This window comes from Apus apus, chromosome 23 (assembly GCF_020740795.1).
Source record: "Apus apus isolate bApuApu2 chromosome 23, bApuApu2.pri.cur, whole genome shotgun sequence".
Taxonomy (NCBI): Eukaryota; Metazoa; Chordata; class Aves; order Apodiformes; family Apodidae; genus Apus; species Apus apus.
Window position 1 is genome coordinate 3,303,276 of NC_067304.1, and position 23,290 is coordinate 3,326,565.

The following is a 23,290-nucleotide window of genomic DNA, read 5'->3' on the forward strand; positions in this document are numbered from 1 at the left end:
TGTCCTCAATAATCAGAGCTGTGATTTAAATTGGGGCTAATTGGGCTATCCTGAGCTGTGATGGAGCCCTAAGTACTCGATTTCAAATGCATCAAATACCTTCTCCCCTTGTTCAATGATGTTTGTGATATAAAACTGGGAACAGCAAAGTGAAATAAAATTGGAAGTCACTGCAAAAGCTGTAGCACTGTTTATTCCTTCTTCTCTATTTGCAAGAGATCCTAAATTTAATCTGACAAGTGAGACATCCTGGGACAGCCACGTATGAAATATTTCATAGCTGAAGTGCAGCATGATGAGAAGGGAGAATTACTTTATGCCAAAAAAATTTGAAGAATTCACAAGAGTGGGAGGCAGAGAGAGAGAATATGGCCAGATCACTTTAGAAAACAAGGCACAGACCAACCGGGGGTCAGCGCATGCTCACCAGCTAAGAAACTGAGCCAGGGAAGCTTTTTTCTTCCAATAAAACCTTGATGTTTGTTTCTCCTGCACAGTCACAAGCTGGGATGGTGCTGGACACACATACCTGACCACACCCATCTCTTACATCAGTCAACTGCACTAAATTCTGGCACAAATTTTCAAGGCAGAAAAAAACAGCAGCAATGAGAACACCTTTAATGAGCCCTTGTAGATTTAATATCTTTGCCACTGGATGCAAAAACCAAACATAAGTAAGTGTAAGGACTAAATCAATTAACAGCTTTGATGTCCACTCTTGATCAGCTCAATAATCCAAGCTCCTAGTTGTGTTGCAAAGTTTATTTTTTTTTCCAGTTCTGTGTTTATATACAGCAATTATCCACCAAAAACAAGTTTATAAAGGATGGTCAACAAACAGAGTAATGATACCAAGCTCTTAAGGACACAAACAGGACTTCCAGATCTGCACCAGCAAAGAAACCACAAAGACAGATTAAACCACAGTGCTTAGAACAGAAAACACTCCACCCATTCAGTTCACAGTAAAAACCAATCAGGAGCCTTATGTGATACCAAAAACTTCCCAACTGTTACGTCTCATCTTTTAGGTTTATTCAACATATCTGGCATTTTTCCAGCACTTGTTGTTATGGGAGGGTGGGAAAAAGCAAACATAAAGGAAATGCAAAGGATACAACAGTTACACAGTACTGCAACCAAACTTTCAAAGGTTGTTTACCAACTACCTAATAAACTGAAGGCGTTACTGATTTGTTTTTCCTATTGGTGACAACAAACACCAACATACATGGAACTGCTAAACAACGAAACAGAAACACAAAAACCAAAACCTTACACTCCAGATTGTAACTTTTTACAACACATCAGCCATTCCCAGGAGTGGATTCTCAGCAAACAGAATTCTGCCAACTGTGTGAATTAATAGGGTATAAAATGCACCAACAAGCTGCCTTTACACACCCCCAGCACTTCCCTTTGGAACACAACCTCCCCCTGGAATACAGTCCCAACACACAACAGATATGTTTTTCAGAAGGACCATGCTCTGGCCTGACAGCAGAATACTGAAGAGCTATTTATTCAAGGTTGACAGCATGATTCTTAGCAAGTACAATCACATAACAAGAAAACAGTATTTCTGGCCAAAAAAATAGAAATTAAAATTTTAGTCCTGTAACTAAGAGAGTAAGTGAACTGTATGCCAGCTATGAACATTGCAAAACTGAAAAGCAAAAAAAGTGACAGGGCTCCACAGCTCATCAACAACCCCAACTACAAACCAACACACACCTCAGCAACAGGGAGCTCCAATTTCATTCTGTCCATGAGCTGCAAGCTCTAAGGAGCAGCTCTAGCGCAGGCAAGTGCTCTATGGAGGACCAGTGACATCTGGTGGCTTCCTGGGACAGTCTGGGCACTCCCACTGGGTTACCACAACACTCCTGCCTTCTTTACAGTCTCCTGGATCACCACATTCCAAATTAGCTGCTTTGGAGCATTTATTTTTCTTGGTTGTTGTTAAAAGCCACTGCCAACACAGCGTGAGCCACGCTCAGACGAAGGATGTGCTCAGCATGCAGTTTCCCCCCTCATCAGTTAACAGGTTTCCACTCCTGAAAGCAAGGGAAATGGGGCTCTGCTCACAGGGTGTAAACTGTGATCTTTATATCTGTGTCTTCAAACACTTCCTCAAGTATTCCTGAAACTTTATCCCACTCCAGGCGGTCAAGGCCACATCCAATCCTGGAAAGCAAGACATCAAAACATCTGTAACAGTCTCTTTTAGAGCGTGTTATAAACACCTAACCCTGCAAGCAGCTAGTGTTCTGTGGCACTAACTCAGCTCACCATAAATCAACATAATGCTGTTAAAATAAGGAAACAACCAAGCCTGTGTGTTTTGCTACCATTTAAACGCACTGGAAAATGCAAATTTCATTTGCACAAATGAACAGAGTTGATTAGAAGAGAAGTGGATACTGGAACTCTTCTTTCACAGCAGGGAACCATCTCTCAAACATCCTTCTACATAAAAAACACTGAAGTATTTACATGGCAGTAACTGATTTTCTTACTTGGGCATGGAAATGTCAGTAACTCCATTGTTCAGGCAATGAGCTTTCATGGCTTCTAAACTCTTCCGCATGTTCTCGTAGGTGGGTTTGTGAGACACTTTCTGCTTCGTGATCTTAAGTACAAACGTGACAGGTCAGTTCTGCCTTGGACACAAATCACTACCAACTATTTTCCTTTTTTAAAAAACCCTTGAAACTCCATACCCAGACTTGCTACTAGAAAGGGGAAAAAAACAGTTTCACAGCTTAAAATAGTGTAACTTAGCAGCTAGTTCTGTCAATTTAAATTTGAATATTCATACACAGAGAGCCTGGATTCTCCTTGACTAGCAAGATTTGAATGGGTAGAATCATATCATAGAATGGTTTGGGTTGGAAGGGACCCTAAAGATCATCCAGCTCCAACCCCCTGCATGGGCAGGGACACCTCCCACCAGCCCAGGCTGCTCCAAGCCCCATCCAACCTGCCCTTCAACACTGCCAGGGATGGGGCAGCCACAGCTTCCCTGGGCAACCTGGGCCAGAGTCTCACCACCCTCACAATAAAGTATTTCTTCCTAATGTCCAACCTAAATCTCCCCTCTTCATTTTAATCCCTCACCTCTTGTCCTCCTACTAGAAGCTGTTGGTCAAAGCCCCTCCCCAGCTTTCCTGGAGCCCCTTCAGGCACTGCAAGCTGCTCTAAGATCCCCTTGGAGCCTTCTCTTCTCCAGGCTGAACACCCCCAGCTCTCTCAGCCTGTCACACCTATCTCACACCATCTATTTAGAAGAAACTCAAAACCACAACTAAAGCTTTCATCATCATATCTAACAGAGTTTAGTCACAGGGAAGTGTCTGAGTAATGTCCTGCTCTTACCAGGTAGTAAATGTATCGGTCCTCTCTTTGGAGAACTGCCACCTCCCCAGTCTTTTTTTCTGAAGTGAAGAAATGAAGAAGGTCCTTTAACAACAGTTACACCCCACTACACAATCCCCACTACACCCCAAGTAGCCTGGAAACCCTTACTGCTGGAAATCAAGGTTTTCAGCTCCTGCACGTCCACCCCACGTGTATCACTCACGTTGATCCAACAGCTCTTGAACGCCTCCAAACTTTTTCTTAAAAAGAACAGCAATGCCTGCCCCCATGCGACAGTCCTCGCTGATGCAATGAGCCAAGGCATCCGTCTGGGGGCATGAGAAAAGGTCCCCCTTGACACACTTGATCTGGAAAGCAACACAAACAGGAGGGTAAACAAAAACAAGCTAAGAGTGCAGACTCAGAGAGCAGGATACTCAGATAAGAGGGAACCAGACAAGGTCCCACAGTAAAGAGTTTAAGGTGCAGTTCACATGTAAATGAGTTGGCATGAATGACAAACCTAGCACACAGATAACTGTATTTTCTACAAGATCAGTTACAAGCATCACATGCCAGCTTAGCAGTTAATTTTACAAAATCAATGCTTAAAAAGGGTGATTCCTCTAACAGTACAGCTGGATTAGCATCCATCTTCAGCACACAATCAGTGTCAGTGCTGGATAACCCCAGACACTTTGTTAAGTAGATAAGCTTTGTGCTGTTGTACAGTATCTGCAACACTAACATAAGCAGAAAAAGGACAAGGGATTTAGCAGTATCAGCCACTTTCCTCTGAAAAGGTACATGGTACAGCCAGCTGCCATGCTACTGGGGGGACAGGAAGGACTTTTTACAGATACACATCCCAGCAGCAGCCCACGTAACACATTTGCTACGCACTCGCTCCTCCTGATCCTTGGAGAAGTGGGTGGCCATGGTAACGTGGGCTACGTTGAAGATTCCTGCAGCTGGAAAGATGACAGAGAGAAAAACAGAGTTATTAGGAACGCCAAAAGCAGGCAATAAGCTGAGGTGCCAGAAGGTGCAAGGCTAAATCTACTTTATCTATGGGACAGCTGGGACAATCAAGACACCTCTTGAAAAGAGCAAAGGAGGGCGGCTGTGCCCCTGAGCAGCGCGGTGCGAGCTTCCCAGCTGCTGCCCCACCGCCCACGGGGTGCACGGAGGCCCCAGGTCACCACACAACCGGCACCCACAGGCCTCCAATCCTCCTCCACGTCACCCCTGCCCCTTCAGGAAACCCTTCAGCAGGCCACACCCGCGGGCACGGTGTGCAGAGCGATCCCGCGGCCCGAGGCCCGAGCCGCGAAGAGCCTCCCCAGCGCTCCCCACATCGCCCCGGCCCGTCCCCGCCCCGCGGCCTCACACAAAATGGCCGCCGCCGCCCGCCCGCCGCTCTAGGCAGGCGGGAGGACCGCCCCCTCTATGATACTCGCCCAGAACATTCCGCCGGCCGCCCCGGCGCATGCGCAAGATGCGGGGAGGGGCGGAGCCAGGAGGGAGAAGGGGTGGGGTCTCACCCGGCGCATGCGCACCGCCGGCCTCCGCGGGGCCCAGCGGCGCGCGCCCCGCCCGGCGCGCAGGCGCAGTAGCCGCAGGCGGGTGGGCGGGGCTTGGCGGCGAGGGCCGGGAGGCGGGGCAATCCGGGGCGGGCGCGGTTGTGCGCATGCGCGGGCTCTGCCCCCCCCCTACTCCTCCCCCTCCCCCCCGGCTTTGTTCGGGGTTGGGCGCCATTTTGCGCGGCGGGCGAGCGGCGGCGCTGATTGGGCTGCGGGCGCCGGTGGCGGAGCCAATCAGCGCGGGGGCCGAACCGGGGCAGCGCGGCTCGGTGAGCGCGAGCAGCCAATATGGAGCCCGCGAGCGCCGGGATTGGCGGGGCCCGGCGGCCAGTCAGGAGGAGGCCGCTGGCGGGGCCGGGCCGGGGCAGGCGGGGGCCGGGGCCTGGAGCCTCCGGGAGGGGGGGGTTACCGGGAGGCGAGGGGCTGGGGGCCGCGGGCGGAGCGGGCCCGGCCCCGCGGCGGGCGGAGCGGTGCGGGTGGTGCGGGCGCTGGGTTGAGCTGAGCGCGGCGGCGGGGAAGGAGCCGGCGCGGCCTGGGCCGTTAAGGGGAGGTGCGCGGCGGGGCCGGCCTCCCGTGGCGGGGCCGGGCCGGGCCCGTGCGGGGCTGCTGGGACGGGCGGGCCGGGCCCCGCCCTCCGCCGGCCGCGGGGGGAGCGGAGCGGCCGGGCCTTCCCGCCACCGTTCCCGCCAGCCCTGCTGGGCCGCGGGCAGCTCGGGCCGCCCCTCCGCCTGCTCCCCCTCCTCCTCCCCGCCAAGCCCGGGGGAGCTGGGTTGAAGCCGCCGAGCGGGAGCTGAGGGCCGGGCGCTGCCCCCCTCGCCCGCCGGTGCTCGCTCCTCCGCCGCTGCCTCCCCCGGCCGCACCTGGGCGCCGAATGTCGGCAGCCGCGTGCTCCTGTGGCGGGGGAGAGCCCCCGGTTTGGCGGGGGGCAGCGGCCTCGGGGCTGCTTTGGTTTTAACCCCCCGTGAGCTGCAGGGCGTTGCCTCGTCCGCCTGGGCCCGCTGAGAGAGCCTGCAGGTCTGAGGCTCTGCAATAAAATACAAACGTCCCTGGGTGAGCTCCCTGGCTTAGGTGTTTGGTAAGGCAGCTAAATCTGGGCGCCACGTTTCGTTCTGCCTAACAGTAGGAGATAAGGTTGTGGCCTGTCCCTGCTTTTCTTTAGTTAAACCCTGTCTGTGGCTTGTCTGGGTGTCTGTCCCCAGCTGGCGGCCTTGGAGGACATCAGTGAGACCGGGGGATTGACAGGGGCTGCCCCAGAAACCTCTGCTGGTTTGGTAATGTCAGTTCAGGATGTGTTTAAAAACGATGCTTTCTAAGTTAGCTCAGGTCTTAGCACAGTTTATCACGCTGGTTTGTTCTTAGTGTAGCTTGTTTGCTGAGGGAACTGTTGTTGCTGGAGCTTCTATAGCCTCGTATGTAAATGTGTGTGTATGCATATGTGAACATGAGCAGATTGGGCTGGAACACAAAGTCATTTTCAGTGCAGTCAAGGACCTAGTGAGGAGGAGCCCGGTGGTGAGATCAGCTGTGGGAGGAGCCCACCATGAAGCAGATCATTGATCTGGAGCGTTTAACTTTGATACAGTGAGGCTGGTGCTGTGTTTTAATGAGGGGAATGAAACAATCCCTTGGAGGGCTATGACCCAGCTTGTGTAAGATCTGTTTGTACCTTTACCTAGCCACAGCTGGTGCAGAGAGTTAGGATTACAGTGCTGCTAATATTTTAAGTGAACAAGACAGGAGCTTGGTTTAGAGTGTGTGTGAAGAAGCAGTCCCAAGTAGAGGTGTTCCTGGGTTTGATTAGTGGTGGTGGTAAGGAAACCAGAGAACTTTTGGCAAAGGCAGTTTCCTGGCATCCTGTGCTTGCTTTTGGAATACTGCCCTGGAGAATGAAATGTGGGAGCTGTTTTCTGGCAGGCCCACAGGCATTCAGGGCAGAAATTAAGTACACAGTGCAAAATTGAGATGAGAACCTTGGTAGGCAGCTTCATCTTCAGAAAGAATATTCTTCTCTCATTCTGTCAGGCTATGAAAAGCTGTTACTAAATGGGCCAAGGATAGAGTTAAAATTGCAGTAAATTGTCGTGCCTTTCAGTACTGTGACTGAGATGATGATCTCCAGGGCTAGTGTCATTACATCCTTATTCTGAACAAAAGATCTGATGGGGACTGAGAAGGTTCTTACATTATTATGGCTGAGTATTATGCCCCCTGTAACGAGCACAATTCTGGTCTGTCATGATACGTACTGGTTAATCAGTTATTTTGGTAGGTAAAGGGACATTTGGTGTTAGTGTGCAAGAAAACAAAATGTAAAATCATCATGGGTTGTTCTTAGGTCACAGTGAGGAGTAAGTTGATGAAAAGATGAAGTGTTCTTCACATAAATGCAAGACACTGAAGTACAAAGGATGTTTTAAAGCTAAAGAGCAGGAATTCTGAGAGGTGTCATTAGAGTAGTAACCACAGCAACTGAGGCAGTTGAAGTTGAGTCTCAATTTTGTATGCATGCCTTTGAAAACTGAAGGGGCATTTTTTTCTTTGTTCCTTTAGACTTGAGGGCTGAAGTTCTAGGCTCCTTTTTCACTAATGTAGCAGGTACTTGTCCAGTAATAGCATAAATCAAATACCTCATTCAAAGTAACAGTAATAACTCTTTTGTTGTTGATCAACTGACAGGTGAGGGGGAAGGGGGCAATGGAACTGAGTGTTTTATTTAAACAGTGTGTTCTTCATATGTGTAGGCAAGGGTCCAAGAAATGAGAGGCAGTAAAAGGATGGAAGCAGTGAGAAGTCTGCTGGCTATTTTCAAAAATATGAAGGTAGGAAGAGAAGAAAGAGGTATGAGGAGGGAGTGCTGAGTAGTTGGGGAAGGAGGGAGAGTTTCACTCGTCTTTGTTGAATTGTTGAAATGTAGTTTGGTTTTACAGCTAAACTTTGTATTTTGTGAGGGTTTTTAGCTGTAACACCCCTCTCCTCCACCCATGCGCAGTGTAGGCAACTGTCTGTAGCCCAGAATATGCAGACTTGAGGGATAAAACAGGAAGACATCAGGTTCATAGCTGCTGTTGATTCACTGAAGATAATGATGGGATTGAGATGCTTTTTGCTTCTCAGTCCAGTTCTGTGCTCTTGAAATTGCAATTCTAGTTTAGTTACTCAATGAAAGTAAGGTGAAAGTACCAAAGAGGTAGGTCCTTGATTAAGCAGCAGCTCTTCCTTTGTGATTCTGACCTCAGTGTGAGCAGAGGGTTTACTTTTCAGCTTTTCAGCTGTTAGATCATACTCATCTTAAAACCTTGGGACAATAATCACATGCTTTTTTAACTTGTCTTGCCAGATCCACAGCCTGAGGTGTGCCTTTTCTGTGCTGGAGCTGAAGCACTATGGAGCAGTACACAGCAAACAGTAACAGCTCCACGGAGCAGATCGTGGTGCAGGCTGGGCAGATTCAGCAGCAGGTATGGAAAGTGGCAACGGGTGAGCTGGTCTTGGCAGTGCTGAGTTACAAATGTTTGTGCTTCTCAGAGTCACAGAACCAGCAGAGTGCTTCATTATAGTGTCAGGATATGTGTTTACCAGATTTCTGTCACCTCGTCAGTGATCTGACTTGACTTGAAGTCAGAGTAAATATGTGTGGGTGTGTTTTTAAAAAAAAAAAAAAACAACAAACAACAACTTATAAAATTAAGTTACTAAAATTTTCAAATTTCAATGTAATAGGGAGTTTGCAAACTGTTAGTGACGTGAGGGAAAGTCGCAAATCCTCTCTGAAAGTGGAGGAAACAAAATATTAGTATCAAGTCAGTTGTCCACAAGGAGCAATGTGGATTCCTCCCACAATTGAAATAGGTTTTGTTAAAGCCCACAGAGGCTTCCTCCAGCTTTTTCAAAATTAATATTTATTGAGATCCTTTGGTTTAGAGCTCCAGGTGGATCAAAACACAGTGCAGGAATTGCAACAAAACATGTGGCTTTGGATTAATTCATCCATTCCAGAAGGAAGTTTCTAGTTCATGTTAAAATATGCAGCTGAGAAGGGTGGGGGGGAGGGTTTAAGGGCTTAGAGATTTTACTGGTGTTCAGCCTCAGCCATTCAGAAACAGGAATGCATTGTCAGATGAGCTGTGCTGGTGCTCAAGTTTAGTGCATCTTAGGTTTGTTTAGTTCAAGGCAAGAGGAGTTTCTTAGTTTGTCATGCAAATGGATGATCCACTGGATGATGTTTTCACTGAGATAGTCATAGGATGGTGACGGTTGGAAGGAGCCTTGCAGGTCATCAAATTCCAACCTCCCTGCTATGAGCAGGCTGCACAAGCCCCATCCAACCTGCCCTTCAACACCTCCAGGGATGGGGCAGCCACAACCTCCCTGGGCAACCTGGGCCAGCCCCTTACTGTCCTCGTGGTGAAGAATTTCTTCCTGATCTCTAACTTAAATCTCCCCTCTTGAAGTTTAAAACCATTCCTCATTCTATCACTGCCTTCTCTGGTGAAAAGCCCCTCCCCAGCTTTCCTGGAGCCCCTTCAGGGACTGGAAGGTGCTCTAAGGTCTCCCTGGAGATTTACTTTGCTTTGTTATCAGCCTGTTGGAGTGTTTGATAGTGGGAACCAGCTTCTTCCGTTGAGTTTAGCTGAAGTTGACTTTTTTCAGTCAGGACAAGGTTGTACTTGAGGTTAAAAAGTTACATATAAAGAACTATAATAAATGCCTTTCTCCAGTTTAATTTTTAGTATGTGCTCTTAAAGCCTGCATTGTATTTGACATGAAATGTTTTTCCAAAAGAAGTTTTTTCAACAGGCCTTTTGTAGTACAGCTTTAGGAGAGAGATGTCCTTCATCTCCCAAATGCTAACACAGTTAACACAGATTATTTTGGTACTCTTACTAAAGAGGCTAAAGATAGAAAAGACTTTTAGATTTATCTGCTCTTGCAACCTCTCAAGATTGTCATTCAAGGTCAGTGGTAGGAAGACACAGATGCAGGGGTGACACAGATGAAGCTTAGGCTGTAGTCATCTCTGCAGAAAGGAATTTATGGCCTTTATTGTAGCTAACAAGTCTGACAATCTCAACCCCTTTACAGTAAGAAACCCTGGGCAGTGAAAAGAAACACTGAGCAGAAAGGCAGCAGGCTAAAACACTGAAGCTGAGATTTTAAATTGTGTAAAATAATCTCTGATGTTCTTTGGAAGTGGTTTTGGTTGGGATATTGAAGCCTCACGGTACCACTCCCAGTTGTGTTCATGTTCCTTTCCTAGGTTTGCTAACTGTATTCACATTCCTTTTGTTCCAAGGGCAGTGTGTATGAATTTTAAATTCACCCTCTTCCAGCAAAGTGTCATTGTCTCTTGTCAGAGCTGTGCATTCCCATGTTTCAAGCTATTCCTGTTCCTATTCCCAGCAGCAGGGTGGTGTCACTGCTGTGCAGCTGCAGACTGAGGCCCAGGTGGCATCCGCCTCAGGCCAGCAAGTCCAGACCCTCCAGGTAGTGGTGATCTCTCTAATTGTGTTTGTGAGCACTGCATGACTCTCACCATTGCCACATATCTAATGCTGTGTTTCTTCCAGGGTTTGAAATAGGGAGAGGTTTTTTTTAGAAGTAGTACCTCTGCTTTAGGTTGGATGTTGGGTTTTCCATGGAGACCATGGGATTATATTGGATCTCAGGCACAGGCCAGAAATCCTTATTCATCCATGAGTTCCTGCTGCTGTAATTCTGAAAGCAAATAGTGGTTGAAATGGCATTTAAAAGGAAAAAAAAAAATCACCAGGATGAGAAAGTAACAGTCAAGAGATACAATCCAAAGATTTCCTGTAGTTTCAAGGAGACAGAGATTTCTGACATCAACTGTGTGTACTTTTGTGTCTTCACTACTTGAAAGGAAGGGAGCTGGTGAGTGACCCGTGAGCTTGAAGAACAAAATCTGATTCAAAAGGGCACCTGGGGACAGTACTGGCCTCCCTGGGACTGAGAGATCCAATTTCTTATTTCCATGAGAATAACACAGGGCAACCCAGGAGGTCTGTGTCCTAGTAGTAAAAGCATCACAAATTGGAAAGAAGTGCAAGGTTGTTTCAAACCCTGATTTGTTTCAATGCAGAGTATTTTCTGTCTTGCAAATTTCATTTCATTAGCTCACATAGGATGCTTTTAATGGTGTAAATAAACTCTGGGAAGCTGTAGCAGTTCAGTAGTGCATTGTTCACTCAGTGTTTTGGTTTTGTTTGGTTTTTAAGTCTTCAGAGAAGGAGAGTTCCAAAAGGCTAGAATGGTCTTGCCAGGTGTAAAGTTGAACACAGCATTTTTTATGTTCAGAGTTAAAATATGAAAAGCTGGCTGACTTCAATTTCTTGGGTCACTGTGGCCACCTGGTCATTTTTATTTGCCTCCCACCCCCCTTATGTCTTTTTTTGTTTGTTTGTTTTTGTTTTTTCTTGCTCTAATATATTAACAAGAATCCTGGAATGTGTCATGTTTCTTTCTGCTTATTGGATATTGTTCTGCTGACTGTGCTTCTCTGTGGCTGACACGAGCATGCTTATCTCTCTGTTGCAACTCAAAACAAGTGCTACTGATGTTTGTTAGGGACTTGTGTGCAGTAGTGACAAGGTTGAGGGTCAGAACATGGGTCTGAGGGGACCTGTGAATCATAGAATCGGAATAATTAAGGTCACAATGCTCTGTGGAGAGTGTTGATCACTGAGGTACAACTGCAATTTCTTCCATGGATGTGTTAGCATGTAATTCACTAAGGTATTTGAACCTGAGAAGCTGCTTTTAGGTGGTTCAAGATGTGCTGAGAGACACTTGCTATTGCATATTCTCCAGATTTACAGGTAGAAAAGCCAAGAACTCTGTGACTTTTGATCATGTTGTGTTGCTCTTGTTTCTGATCAACTCAGAGTGAGATAAAGAGTGGTTACCTGGCTCCTGAGACTCATTGCACATTTAAGAAATAGGGGTATGTTCTTTTCAAAGATACATTTTAGGGAGTTCGGGGATGTAGTGGTTAAGGATGTTTAAACAAGTTTTCCCCTTGCTTTTCTTTACACTGGCATTTTGCCTGCTGATCACAGACATGCCTGGTCCAAGAGTCCAGAGGCTCTTATGCTATTTTTATAAATCCTCTGTGGCTGCTGCTAATTTTTTTTAGCTTTTTTTACTTTTCCTCACTGAACTACATTTTGTGTTGTTACAACTATCGTTTCACTTAACCATTAGAAGATGCTCCAAGAACATTGCATGCTAAATATGTTAGGAAAAGGAAATGTTCTGAGCATGTCATAGGAGAGAGTAGAAGCTACCTCAGAACCTCTCCCTCAGTCACAATAGCTTATTTAGAGCTTTCTCATTAGGAACCCCAATTAAAGATTAGTAATAGGGATATGAATATTGAAGTTTCTTTTATTAGACTTTGCTCTTGGGCTGTGCATGAAGGTTGTTACTGTGCCTGGAAAATGTACCCATGCTTTTCATGCTTTATTGCAATTAGACTTGGAAGTTTTGGTTAGACTGCAGTTGTTAAATCCAGTAGCACATCCTGGGAAAAGTTATAGAAACTAAAGGTATTTGATGCTGGTTATGAACCCAGGTTAGTGACTAGCTCAGTTTCTCTGGTCACTGCATTAAAATAGGTAAGGACTTAGCCTGTGGGAGCCACTCCAGCTTCTGGTTTCAGGTCATCAGAGTTTTTCATTGTTCTGTTTGTTTTTTCTCCTGTTTCCCAGGTCCAGGGTCAACCACTGATGGTGCAAGTGAGCGGAGGTCAACTGATCACATCCACTGGGCAGCCCATCATGGTGCAGGCTGTGCCTGGGGGTCAGGGCCAGACAATCATGCAAGTCCCAGTTTCTGGAACACAGGGTCTGCAGCAGGTGAGATAACATTAATTTTATTTCAGAATAATTGCAGGGAATGAACTGTGATGTTCTCGCCCTGTCACATAGTATATTTGCCTCAGCACTCTCAAAATGAACTGGGCAGAGATGGTTGTTCTCCTGCTGTGGATCTGGCAGTGAGTTGTGTGTTAAGAATGCTATGAAAATTCTTTGTGTATTTGGTTTTTCTATTTTATGGGATGGTGGAAACCTTTTAAATAATGTCCTTTAAAATACAGCTAGAGTTGGTTTGGGTTTTTCTTGGGTTTTCCTACTTTTATTTTAACTGGCCCTTGCAGTGTGGTTGGTGATCTGGTGCCTACTCAATTTATGGATCAGAAAGAGGATTTATTATTTTTTTTTTTAAGAAATCTTCTTTAAATTAACTTGTATTACTGAGTTCATCTAATATGTAATGGCTGGAAGTGAATTTATGCATTTTTACTGCACAGAAGATAATACTGTAGAAGACACAGAACATGGACTTTATTAGAAAACTATTTTGAAATACTTGTTTAAAAGACAGTTTTAAAATTTGAATAGGTGCTCAAAGTGTGTTCCTCAAAAGCAAAGGGAGGAACTGTGACAGTGGCATAATGGAAGTGTTCCAGTGATGTGAGAATGGGATTTAAAACTGAAGTTCAGCACAGCACAGGAAGGCACATGATCTCTTGGGATTTTTTGAGTGGTTTGTTTAGTGTTTATTTAAAATATCTTTTGTTGAAAGACAATATATTTTGTGCTAGGTTCTTTGCAGTCTGGGTGTTGGAAGAAAATCCACAAATTCATATTCCAGTTCCTCTTTCTTTAATCTAAGAAATTTTCCACATTGGTGGAAATACTTCCTTGCAAAGCTGAAGACAACTTTGAAGTATATCCAGGAGCACTTCTGTTTGCTAGATAATGAACACTCTACAGATATCTTAAATCTTGCTCCTCTTTTTTTTTTGTTCACCTGAGTACAATTCTTCCTAGTTTCATGTGAATAATTGATTGATTTTGACTGTTTTATTGTGTAAGCAGTGGAGAACTTCTAGGGCATAATGACACTAGCATGTTGTGTTTCCTCTGTTCTGAATGGTTGTGACTGCTGTGTCACAAGGAGGAATAAATGAAAACTCTTCCTTTTGAAGTGGAAAAAGAGAAGAATCAGTGCTTTCATTTTCTTTGCAACAGTGTCTCATCCTCAGAGATGATTTGGTAATGCTGAGGCCAAGGAGGGAGAAATAAGAGGCATAGTTAATGTTCCTTTCTGACTCTTTCTTCCACAGATTCAGTTGGTCCAGCCAGGTCAGATTCAGATTCAAGGTGGGCAGGCTGTGCAGGTACAGGGGCAGCAGGGCCAGACCCAGCAGATCATTATACAGCAGCCACAGACTGCAGTTACTGCTGGCCAGACACAGGTAACTGCACCAGCATGAAAGGGTTTTCTGGAGAGAAATAGGAAGAGAAACTTGACAAATGACTTAAGGTGTGGTTAAGTAAAAAAAAAAAAAAGGGAAAAGAAAAAAAAAAGGAATTATTAATATTGAGGAGAACTTGAGAATAAATTCTGTATTTTTGTAGTGTTTTCATACATAACTCTGGGGCAGAATAAATAGATTGCATGTTTTTATCCATTGTGGTTTTGTATTTTATTGGTTCATGGTTGTTTTTTGTCTGTTGAAATCTGAAAATGTGAAGCATTGCTAATTTCATACTTATGCCATTCTGTGAAGTAGTCTAGTCACACCTGGGTTTTCTGCTGATTCTTTTGATTAGGACCAAAATTAAATTTCTGAGCAGATGATTCCTTTCTTTAACATATTTGTCGTGAGGCAGGAAACCTAGAACTTGTTTCTTTCAAAATTAATTATGAGACTGTTAGAAAAAGTATGTTATATGTTTTAGGTGTTTTATGTACAGTTCAGTCAGTTTGTGCTCCATCCTATTTCTTGATGTAATAAAGCAAAAGAAATAGCTGTGTGAAACACCTTAAGCACCATGTGTCAATTTAGGAATTGTAAAATTTGAAAAATCAGCAATTTGTAAAGTTACTGTGTTCTTTGTTTTATTTAGACCCAGCAACAAATAGCAGTGCAAGGACAACAGGTAGCACAAGCAGCTGAAGGCCAGACCATAGTCTATCAGCCAGTTAATGCTGATGGAACCATTCTCCAGCAAGGTACGAGCTTTGGCGTGAACAGTCAGGGCTTGTCAAGATCACTTTGATAGATTTTATTGCCTTGTGATTATTGTCAAAGAGAACACTGAGCTGCAGTTCTGCTATTGCTGTGGTGGGGTTTGTTGGCACAGTGAAGGGAAATGATGGTAGTGTTGGTACACAGGAGTCCAGTCTGCTGTTCTGCACCCAGAAAAGTACAAAATGGCTTCTTTTTCCCTTGTTAAGGGCTACTAGAATAGAAACACTTAAGTTTGCTTTTACACCTTGGTGTACGTGGTCTCTGACACTGGGATTACTGTGCAAGTACAAATGCAAAAATAGGAAGTAGGAGGATGAGGTGATGGAATTGAGTTAATAACTTGCAAGGCTTTCTAAATCTTCTTGCATGCTATGTAAGGATGAGTGAGTGAAAACCAGAAGTGGGACTAATGGTGTTCCCTTCTTTTTGTGTGCGTGTTTTTGGTTTTTGTTTTTGTTTGTTTGGTTTTTTTCTTTTGTATTTTATTTTCTTAAAGTTACAGTCCCTGTTACAGGCATGATCACCATCCCAGCAGCCAGTTTGGCTGGAGCACAAATTGTCCAAACAGGAGCCAATACCAACACAACCAGTAGTGGACAAGGGACTGTGACAGTGACACTGCCAGTTGCTGGAAATGTTGTCAATTCAGGTGGAATGGTTATGGTATGTATTTCACCTTCCAGTGATGTTTTTAAGGGTTGAGGTTTAAGATGTCTGTACACAAACTGTTGCCTGAGATTCACATTGCCTTAATATGATCAGTGTTCTCAGTAGCTACCATTGCTTTAGAGTTTATTTAATATTTTGATAAACTTACGGATTTAATGACCTGTGTCCTATTGCAGTCTGTGTATTCTGTACTTTCTTTGTCCAGAGCAGATTATTGAGTTCAGAAATCTAGAAGCTGAAATTCAGAATAAGCTGCTAACTGATCAATAGAGGTTTAGAAAGCTTGAATGACCTATTGCTGTTCTTGAGGATTCCTTAGTATTTTTCTTATTCATAAGGCTTTTCTGCCAGTTCTTTCTAATGTGCTGCCTTTTAATTTAAATGTTACTGTTCATCCCCACTAGATGTCAGTAGCTGTACAACTAATATTTGCTTAAGAAATGCTCTGAAATTATCATATAAATTAGTGATAACCAAAAAGAAAGGGAAGCAGTGGGCATGTCCTGTCTGCCTAATTGTATGAGAAGCAGTAACATGGTCACAGAATTGTATATGGTAGTGACATTTTACCATTATCAGGAAAAAAAAAAAAGCATGATTTAAGTAATTGATTTTTCTAAATTTGTTCTGCAGTTTGAGAACAACTTTATTAATCCTTTCAATTTAATAGGAACACTATCTGAACAAAAACCAAACAACTTTACACTTTGATGTTCTTTTCAAAATTGTTTTCTTACGTTTGCTTGTGTCCTGAGCTGCAAGAACTTAAAATATATTCTCTGCACAGATGGTACCAGGAGCTGGATCAGTACCAGCTATCCAGAGAATACCTTTGCCTGGAGCAGAAATGCTGGAAGAAGAGCCCCTGTATGTAAATGCCAAGCAGTATCATCGGATCCTGAAGAGGAGGCAGGCACGGGCTAAGCTTGAAGCAGAGGGAAAAATTCCCAAAGAAAGAAGGGTGAGCATATAACTCGGGTCTAATACTGGGCTGAGAAAGGTACAGAAGACTACCTGTGGTGGAAAATGTGGACTGAGATCTTAAATGAATTAATCATTGTGGGGGGCTTTGGGGGTTTTTTGTTAATAGCTACATCGGAGTCATTTTTTAAGTCCTTTCATGATTTAATTGTTGAATGTGTATATAGCTGTGTTGCAAATGGGCATTTACTGTTAACACTTTATCTTCATAGAAGGGAGATGGGTGGGGACTGGGTGGGCTTTCCTAGCAGGCAGGAATTTCCCCTACTGAAAGTACTGAGTTAGGAGCAGTGACATGACCTCCCTCATGTTGTTGCAGAAATACTTGCATGAGTCGCGGCACCGTCACGCCATGGCCAGGAAGCGGGGAGAAGGTGGACGTTTCTTCTCACCAAAGGAAAAAGACAGCCCTCATATGCAGGCAAGTAGAATTTTGTCTGGTCTTTGAAGAGCTACAACTTTCAGTTCTTCAGAATATCCTGAAGAGGTGTCTTTGTACTGTTTGGTTTGTTCTTTTCAGTCTAGGCTGCTGACCTTTGTCCTCCCTGCCTTTGAATTTATGTTTCAGGCATTGTAAAGAAACCTTTTGTCTCACTTTGTGTAGAGAGCAAGTGTCTGTACCTTAGTAATTAAATTCTAGTATTATTGTTATGTGTTCCCTTTGTTTTACAGAGAATACTTGTATTTGTTTGCCCTGAGAAGTAGTCCTTGCAGCCTTGCTGGTTGCATATCAGAAGTATTTTTTTAAGGACATAAATTAAAGGCAGAGACGCCTTCTCTTACATCTGACACAAAATCAGAAATTAGACTGTCTGCTTCTTAGCTGCATATTGATCTACATAAGAAGTGCAAGAAAGATTTTTCAAAGGGACACAGTAGAGTAGAATTAGCAAATTTTGTTGTTCATTAGTGCTTTAAAGCTGTCCTGTGGCATTAGCAAAAAGAGTATTTCTTATTTTGAAGTAAAATCCTTCCCAAATACTGGACCACTACTAGGTCTCACCAGAAACGTGTTACTGGGAAATATGAAGATTTATATATCCTTTTCTTTTACTGGATAAAACTGTAAAACCCAGGAAAAGTATGACATGTTTAGAGCTGAAGGGAGGGGGCAGAAATGTCTTCTGTTGATAGAGCTGTACATGATTCTGCTGTTATGGAAAAATGCTGAAATTACAACATGATATTGATTTTGCATCTATAGGATCCAACTCAGGCTAATGAAGAAGCCATGACACAGATGATCCGAGTCTCCTAACTGCTGCTGAAAGAGAAAAAATAACTGAATAAAATTCCCATCCCTTCTCCAAGTCTGTCCTTCCCTTTCCAGTGTATCCAGTGAGTCTTTCAGTGGGACAATCACCATATCACAGCCTGTCCTTTTCTACACAACAAGCGCCACCTTTTCAGTACGTGGTTGAGATTTTAACTGCAGTTGACTCAACAAATAGAAACTTAACGACTTTCTTGGGATACTCTTCTGATCCAGCGCAGGGATTTCAGAGTCTGACTGCTCTTTTTTTTTTAATTTTATTTTATTTTGTTTTATTTTGAACATCTCTTGCATTGCAATTGGCCATGGGTGAGTGCGTGCCACTGACTCTGTCATCAGCAATAACTGGTGTGCTGGGGCCAACAAAGACCTCTTGGAGTTACACCTCTTCTGTACAACCACACAATCCAGTTGATAGCAACCAGCACTGACATGGCTACAAAGTATTTTGATTTCCCAGCAGACACTTGTTTTTTACATCCACTCCTTACACCTTTGGACTTCCTGAACTGTTTCCCTGTTGTTGTGTCAGCACTTCTGAAACTGGCAGAAACTGAAGGGGGGGGTTTCTGTTAAATTCCACTTTGTAAAATATGTAAACAGCAAGCTCTTATCTGGGAAAAGTTCAGCCATCCAGTCACAATGATAGAAATATTTCAAGATTATTGCAGGGCCTGATACATTGTGTATCTGTTCCAAGAAATAAGAGGGGAGAGGGTGATGTGGGGATAAGGATTTAATTGGTAAAAGCAATCCCTTGGTGGTTTTTGGTATGTTCATTGCCAGTAGTTGTTGCCTTGGAAGAAAAGTGTAAAAAGGATTAAAACTCGTGAGTCTCTTCCAAAGGATTTTTTTTTTCTTAATCTTCCTTCTAACCTGCCAGTCCAGAGAATGGCTCCTCCAGAAGACACAGCATCTGCAATCTCAGTGACAGCACTTGACCACCTTTGTGATGGTGTTTTCTGTTGTCTGTTCCACATCAGTTCTACAATTCTCATTCTGCACAGAACAAGGGTGGTTTATGGCAGCAGAAGCACAGGGCTCAACTCATCCTGATCCAACTGAAGGACTGTTTAACACAACTGAAGGCAAGTGAGCCTTTCAGGCTTTTTATAGACTATCCTCTCTAAATTAAAAATAAAAGAAAAAGTGGCACTTAATGAAGGAGGAGTGCTTACATGTTATAAATCAGGTTTGTTTCATGACCTATATCTGGCTTCTGGCTGAGGAACTCAACAAGATGTATCTTTAATTTTGTAGCTCATTACAGATTTTAAGCTTGTTCCATTCCTACTAATTTGAAGTGTGGCAATGGCAGCTGTAGTTCAGAAGCATTTTAACAGGTGATCCTTCCATCTTTCCATACCTGTCTCCTTCCATCTTGAATGAGTTTTACAGACTCTGTGTCACCTGTGTGCTGTAGAGAGTTCTTTTTTTGGGTCTGCAAAACATAAAACTGCATCAGAGCAGCTGAGCTTGGGATTGGAAACATTGCCAGACTGTGTCACTGAGGGAGGGGATTGTGAACCTGGAAAGGTACAGGAGCAGAGGGTGGGGTGTTCCTGAGGAAAGCATCAAAGGAGGGGAGAAACTGGTTTAAAGTCAGTGACCTCTGTTCTCAAGTGACATAGTAAATGAAGCATGAGAAATGCAACCCATATTACTCCCTCTTGTTTTTCCCGTTTACTGAAAGTTCATGACTAAATGGAGGATAAATTAACAAGTTGTAGAAAACTGGGAGGATACAAAAGACAGAGCCTTGAAAACTATTTGGATAAAAGAGACAAATACTAGACCTAAGAGTATGAGAAGATGGAAAGGAGTACAGGAGCAGGGAGCAGAAATGTGGAGAACTGAGATGCTACATTGCCAGCAAGCAATCCTGGAGGAAGAGGTTGCCTGTCTAGGTACTACAGATGACAATGTTTAGGTCAGTCACCTGTGGAGGTGTGTAGCCAGTAAAAGAAAAGAAATGCAGATTTGATATTTGTAGCTAGGCAGCTGGATTTTCTAAATGTAGATCAGTTTTATTTCTCTAAATTTTCTATTTCCATGTTTTTACCACAGCTGACATGGTGAACTGGGGCTGAGAAAAACTGACACACAGTGAAACCTGTAGCTGTGGGAGGAGGTGGCCTAGTTCTTGACGTGCAAATAAATAAATTGATTTTGTCTTGAATTATATTAGTAATCTAATGCTTTGCTCACAAATCTTAAATTAGGATTTTTTTCTGATGATTTAGAAGGCATTTGGTTACCTCCACTGCACTGATGGCATCTTTGGTGCCTTTGGTTCCTTCTGCCTTAAAACACTTGGTCAATTAGAGCACGGTGCTTATTTTTGTTTTCAGTTGGTGGCTCTGAAATCCTCACCTAGCCTTTCTTGTGAGGTTATTTGTGGAAATACAAGGTTATTCATTTCAGGAAATAATGTAGCTCTTGGTGAAGGAATAACAAAAACTTTGCTTTAGTTGAATTGGCAGCATTATTGTAAATATTTTTTTTTAGAGCATCTGTACATTTTGACAGTGGTGTTTTCATGTGTGGGAGAAATATTTCAGTGCTGGAGGAAGACAGCCTCTCCATAATGTTTCTGCTCTTCAGCTGAAGGCTAATCTCTGTCCTAGAGGACCCTCTGAGGGTTAGAAGTTAGAAGCAAGAGTATTGCTCTGACATAGGTATTATTTTTCAATGAATAATTACTTGTAAACGTCTTCAAAACAGTTAGAACTTTTTTCCCCACTAAGCCCTTCATATATAGGTTCTCTGATCAGTTATTGTAGAATGTGTATTAAGACCTATGGACTTGTGTTATATAGGAAGTCTTATTGTTAATACTTAAGTGATGTGAAAGCCTGAGTGCTCCTGTCATATTTTTCATTGGTTTTGGGTTATGTGTATTCACTTCTAAAAGTTTGCTTCTTGAGATTGGAGTTACTGGTCGACACCATGTTACCAAAAAAGTTGCTTTTTTTTTTTTTTCCTGGGTAAATTTCTAAAATTGGAAACATCATTGAGTTCAAATCTGGTGAGTAATTAAATGAGAATTCTTTGTGGATTGGCTACACTTGAGTAAAAACTCCACTTTGGGAGTGCATAAAAGAGTGGATGAGGATAGAAGAAGAGGCTTGGGAAGAAACGTGGTCAATTGACCCAGAGAGCACTGGAGTGGCAAACTGATCAAAAACCAGTTTTATATGCGTGTAAAGAAAGGGATGTGGAAAATGGTCCTCAAGTGATGCTAAACGGCTTTAAGGCCTTGCATGTTAAAAAGAGGGAGGGGAGGGGGGAAATAAAACCTTTTACTTGTGAGCGGGCGTGGGTGGGTACTGAGATTAGCGTGATGCGAAGTTTGTACATAGTTTAAAGTTTATAACTTTTTTTTTTTATATATATGACGCATTTTTTTCCAAGTGTATTTCGGTCTTTAATAGATGCAATTGTAAGTACTGTGTACACTATCCAGCTAATAAAAATTTATAAACGAAGACCGAGCTCGGGCGCCGTTTTTCAGACCTCCTGCTCTTTTCCGCCAAGGGAGCAGTGGGGGCAGGAGTTTGAGCGCTGCTGAGAGAGGTCAGCAGGGTCTCCCGCCCTCCACGGAGGCAAGGAGGAGAAGGGGGAAGCGGCCCCTCCGAGCTGGGGCACAGGTGGGTGATCCCGCCGCTCTTCTGCCCAGACATCTCGGTGTCCGTCCTCCCTCCATCTTGCTGCCTGAGGGGGCCGCCCCGCCTGCCTGCTGGGGGGGGAGCGCTGGAAGCTGATTGGCTGATCTTTCCCGCCCTGGGTGCTCATTGGACAGGCCCTGCTCTGGGTGCTGCTCTGATTGGCTGGTGGAGAGAGCCTCGGTCTGGCCTCGCAGCGCCTTGAGGCGGCGGCTGGAGGGCGGTTTGCGCCCGGGAGCTGCGTGGCCTGAGGGAGCGCGGCAGGGGAGGTGGCAGGAGCTCTCGCCTCTCCAGTCTGAGCTGCTGTGACCCTCTTGGAGCCGGGAAGTGGCCTGACAGAGCTGAAGGAGGGGAGCCCAGTGTTGCTTCTGTCTCCCTTCCAAGTGTGGGGACAGTGTTCGGTGAGTCTGTGCCGGAAGGAAACGGGACACGCAGCAATTCTTGTTTTAAAGGAAAATTACCATTCTAATCGTTAAGGGAAATACGTCTAATAGCCACACTGTGCCCCCTCCGTACCCTTCTGTGCACCATTGCGTCAGAGATAATAGTTCAACTTCATGTTACCCAACAGGAACATCTTTCTAAGACGTTCATTCCTCAGCGTTCTTAGTTACCCTCCTGGAAAGTGTTTTCTTCTTGTCCCCAAACTCCCAAGTATCACATCATTATCTTTTTTTGGCCAAATGGAATGGACACCTTTAGAAAGAGCTTATTTCTTGTGTTTTGGCACAAAAGGAAGTTTTCCTCTTAAAAGGATTGGGCAGGCTTTGAAAGGTTTAAGAGAGAGTGCGTTTCCATGTCTGCCTGCTGATCCCTCTCAGGCATGCTGTTTTCTTCCACGTGTGCTACTCAGGGTCTCTCAGCAGTATTTTAACTTCCTGCAATAACATATAAACACTTATTGAGGCTGAGGTCCCACAACGTCAGGCAGTCTTTGTGGGTATGGAGCAGTTGTATGTTACCACACGATTCTTGAAACGGTTGCTGTGAATGTTTACAGTTTTCAAAGCTCTTTGGGTTCAGAGCAGGCATATAAAAAAAAGCAAAATACAACGTTCTGGCTATTTTATTTTCCCCTGTCTTCTTGGGATAGGCACCCTTTTAGAAGGGATACACTGAACTTCGCAGGTGTTTATAGCTATATGCCTTGTTCTTGAAAGAAGAGTAGTCACTGCTGCAGTTCTGGGGGTCTGGTTTTGCCATCATGATGCAAAAACATCTCTCTGCCAGCAGAGGTTGAAAACACACCTGGATGTCACTAGCTAGCAACAAATAGAACAAAAAAGGCAAGTTTTACTCCAAAGACTCTGGTGTTTCTTTCTTGCTTTTGCAGTGGAAGCCTTAGTGGTGTTCCTTATCTCAGAAAACGACCCAAAACACCAAGGTGTCAGTCTTTCTTCCCAGACACGCTCAATGTAGTGATGACCAAAAAAAAAGAAAAAGAAATAACAAGAAAAGAAAAGGGGAAGTTGTGACAGGAAATGAACAATTGCAATCACGCAAGCCCGTTAGGAAGCCAGCAATTGAGTTCTTTAGCTATTGTTGTGGGTTTTCCTAAATTTATTTCCAGAGAATTTGCACTAGAGGGACAAAATCATCCCAGATAGAATGCCAAAAATCCTGCTATCGTGCAGCCATATCAGATTCTCAACAGAATTTCCTTCTTCCCCCCTTTTCTCTCTCTTTCCCCATCTCT

At 44.1% G+C, this 23,290-nt stretch overlaps 2 protein-coding genes across 23 annotated transcripts; one reads left to right on the forward strand and one right to left on the reverse strand.

Annotated features, from left to right (window-relative positions):
- Positions 1-604: 604 nt before the first annotated feature.
- OARD1 (O-acyl-ADP-ribose deacylase 1) lies at positions 605-4,861 on the reverse strand. Of its 5 annotated transcripts, none has more exons than XM_051639141.1 (6): positions 4,824-4,861; positions 4,267-4,334; positions 3,587-3,731; positions 3,382-3,440; positions 2,523-2,635; positions 605-2,190 (listed from the first exon to the last, which is right to left on the reverse strand). In XM_051639141.1, exons 1-6 carry the CDS (start codon positions 4,852-4,854, stop codon positions 2,088-2,090), a joined length of 519 nt encoding a protein of 172 aa, XP_051495101.1. In that variant the 5' UTR covers positions 4,855-4,861; the 3' UTR covers positions 605-2,087. The 5 variants fall into 5 exon arrangements, with proteins under 5 accessions (XP_051495101.1, XP_051495105.1, XP_051495100.1 ...); XM_051639145.1 differs by lacking the exon at positions 4,824-4,861 and adding an exon at positions 4,754-4,798; XM_051639140.1 differs by lacking the exon at positions 4,824-4,861 and adding an exon at positions 4,646-4,742.
- Positions 4,862-5,113: 252 nt separating this feature from the next.
- NFYA (nuclear transcription factor Y subunit alpha) lies at positions 5,114-21,417 on the forward strand. 18 transcript variants are annotated; one of them, XM_051639121.1, is made up of 11 exons: positions 5,509-7,541; positions 7,688-7,765; positions 8,284-8,404; positions 10,347-10,433; positions 12,674-12,820; positions 14,095-14,226; positions 14,882-14,987; positions 15,503-15,669; positions 16,463-16,636; positions 16,976-17,077; positions 17,861-21,417. In XM_051639121.1, exons 3-11 carry the CDS (start codon positions 8,330-8,332, stop codon positions 17,912-17,914), a joined length of 1,044 nt encoding a protein of 347 aa, XP_051495081.1. In that variant the 5' UTR covers positions 5,509-7,541; positions 7,688-7,765; positions 8,284-8,329; the 3' UTR covers positions 17,915-21,417. The 18 variants fall into 18 exon arrangements, with proteins under 18 accessions (XP_051495086.1, XP_051495090.1, XP_051495093.1 ...); XM_051639125.1 differs by having other exon boundaries at positions 5,509-5,996; XM_051639126.1 differs by lacking the exons at positions 5,509-7,541; positions 7,688-7,765 and adding an exon at positions 5,114-5,215.
- The last annotated feature ends 1,873 nt before the right edge of the window (positions 21,418-23,290 follow it).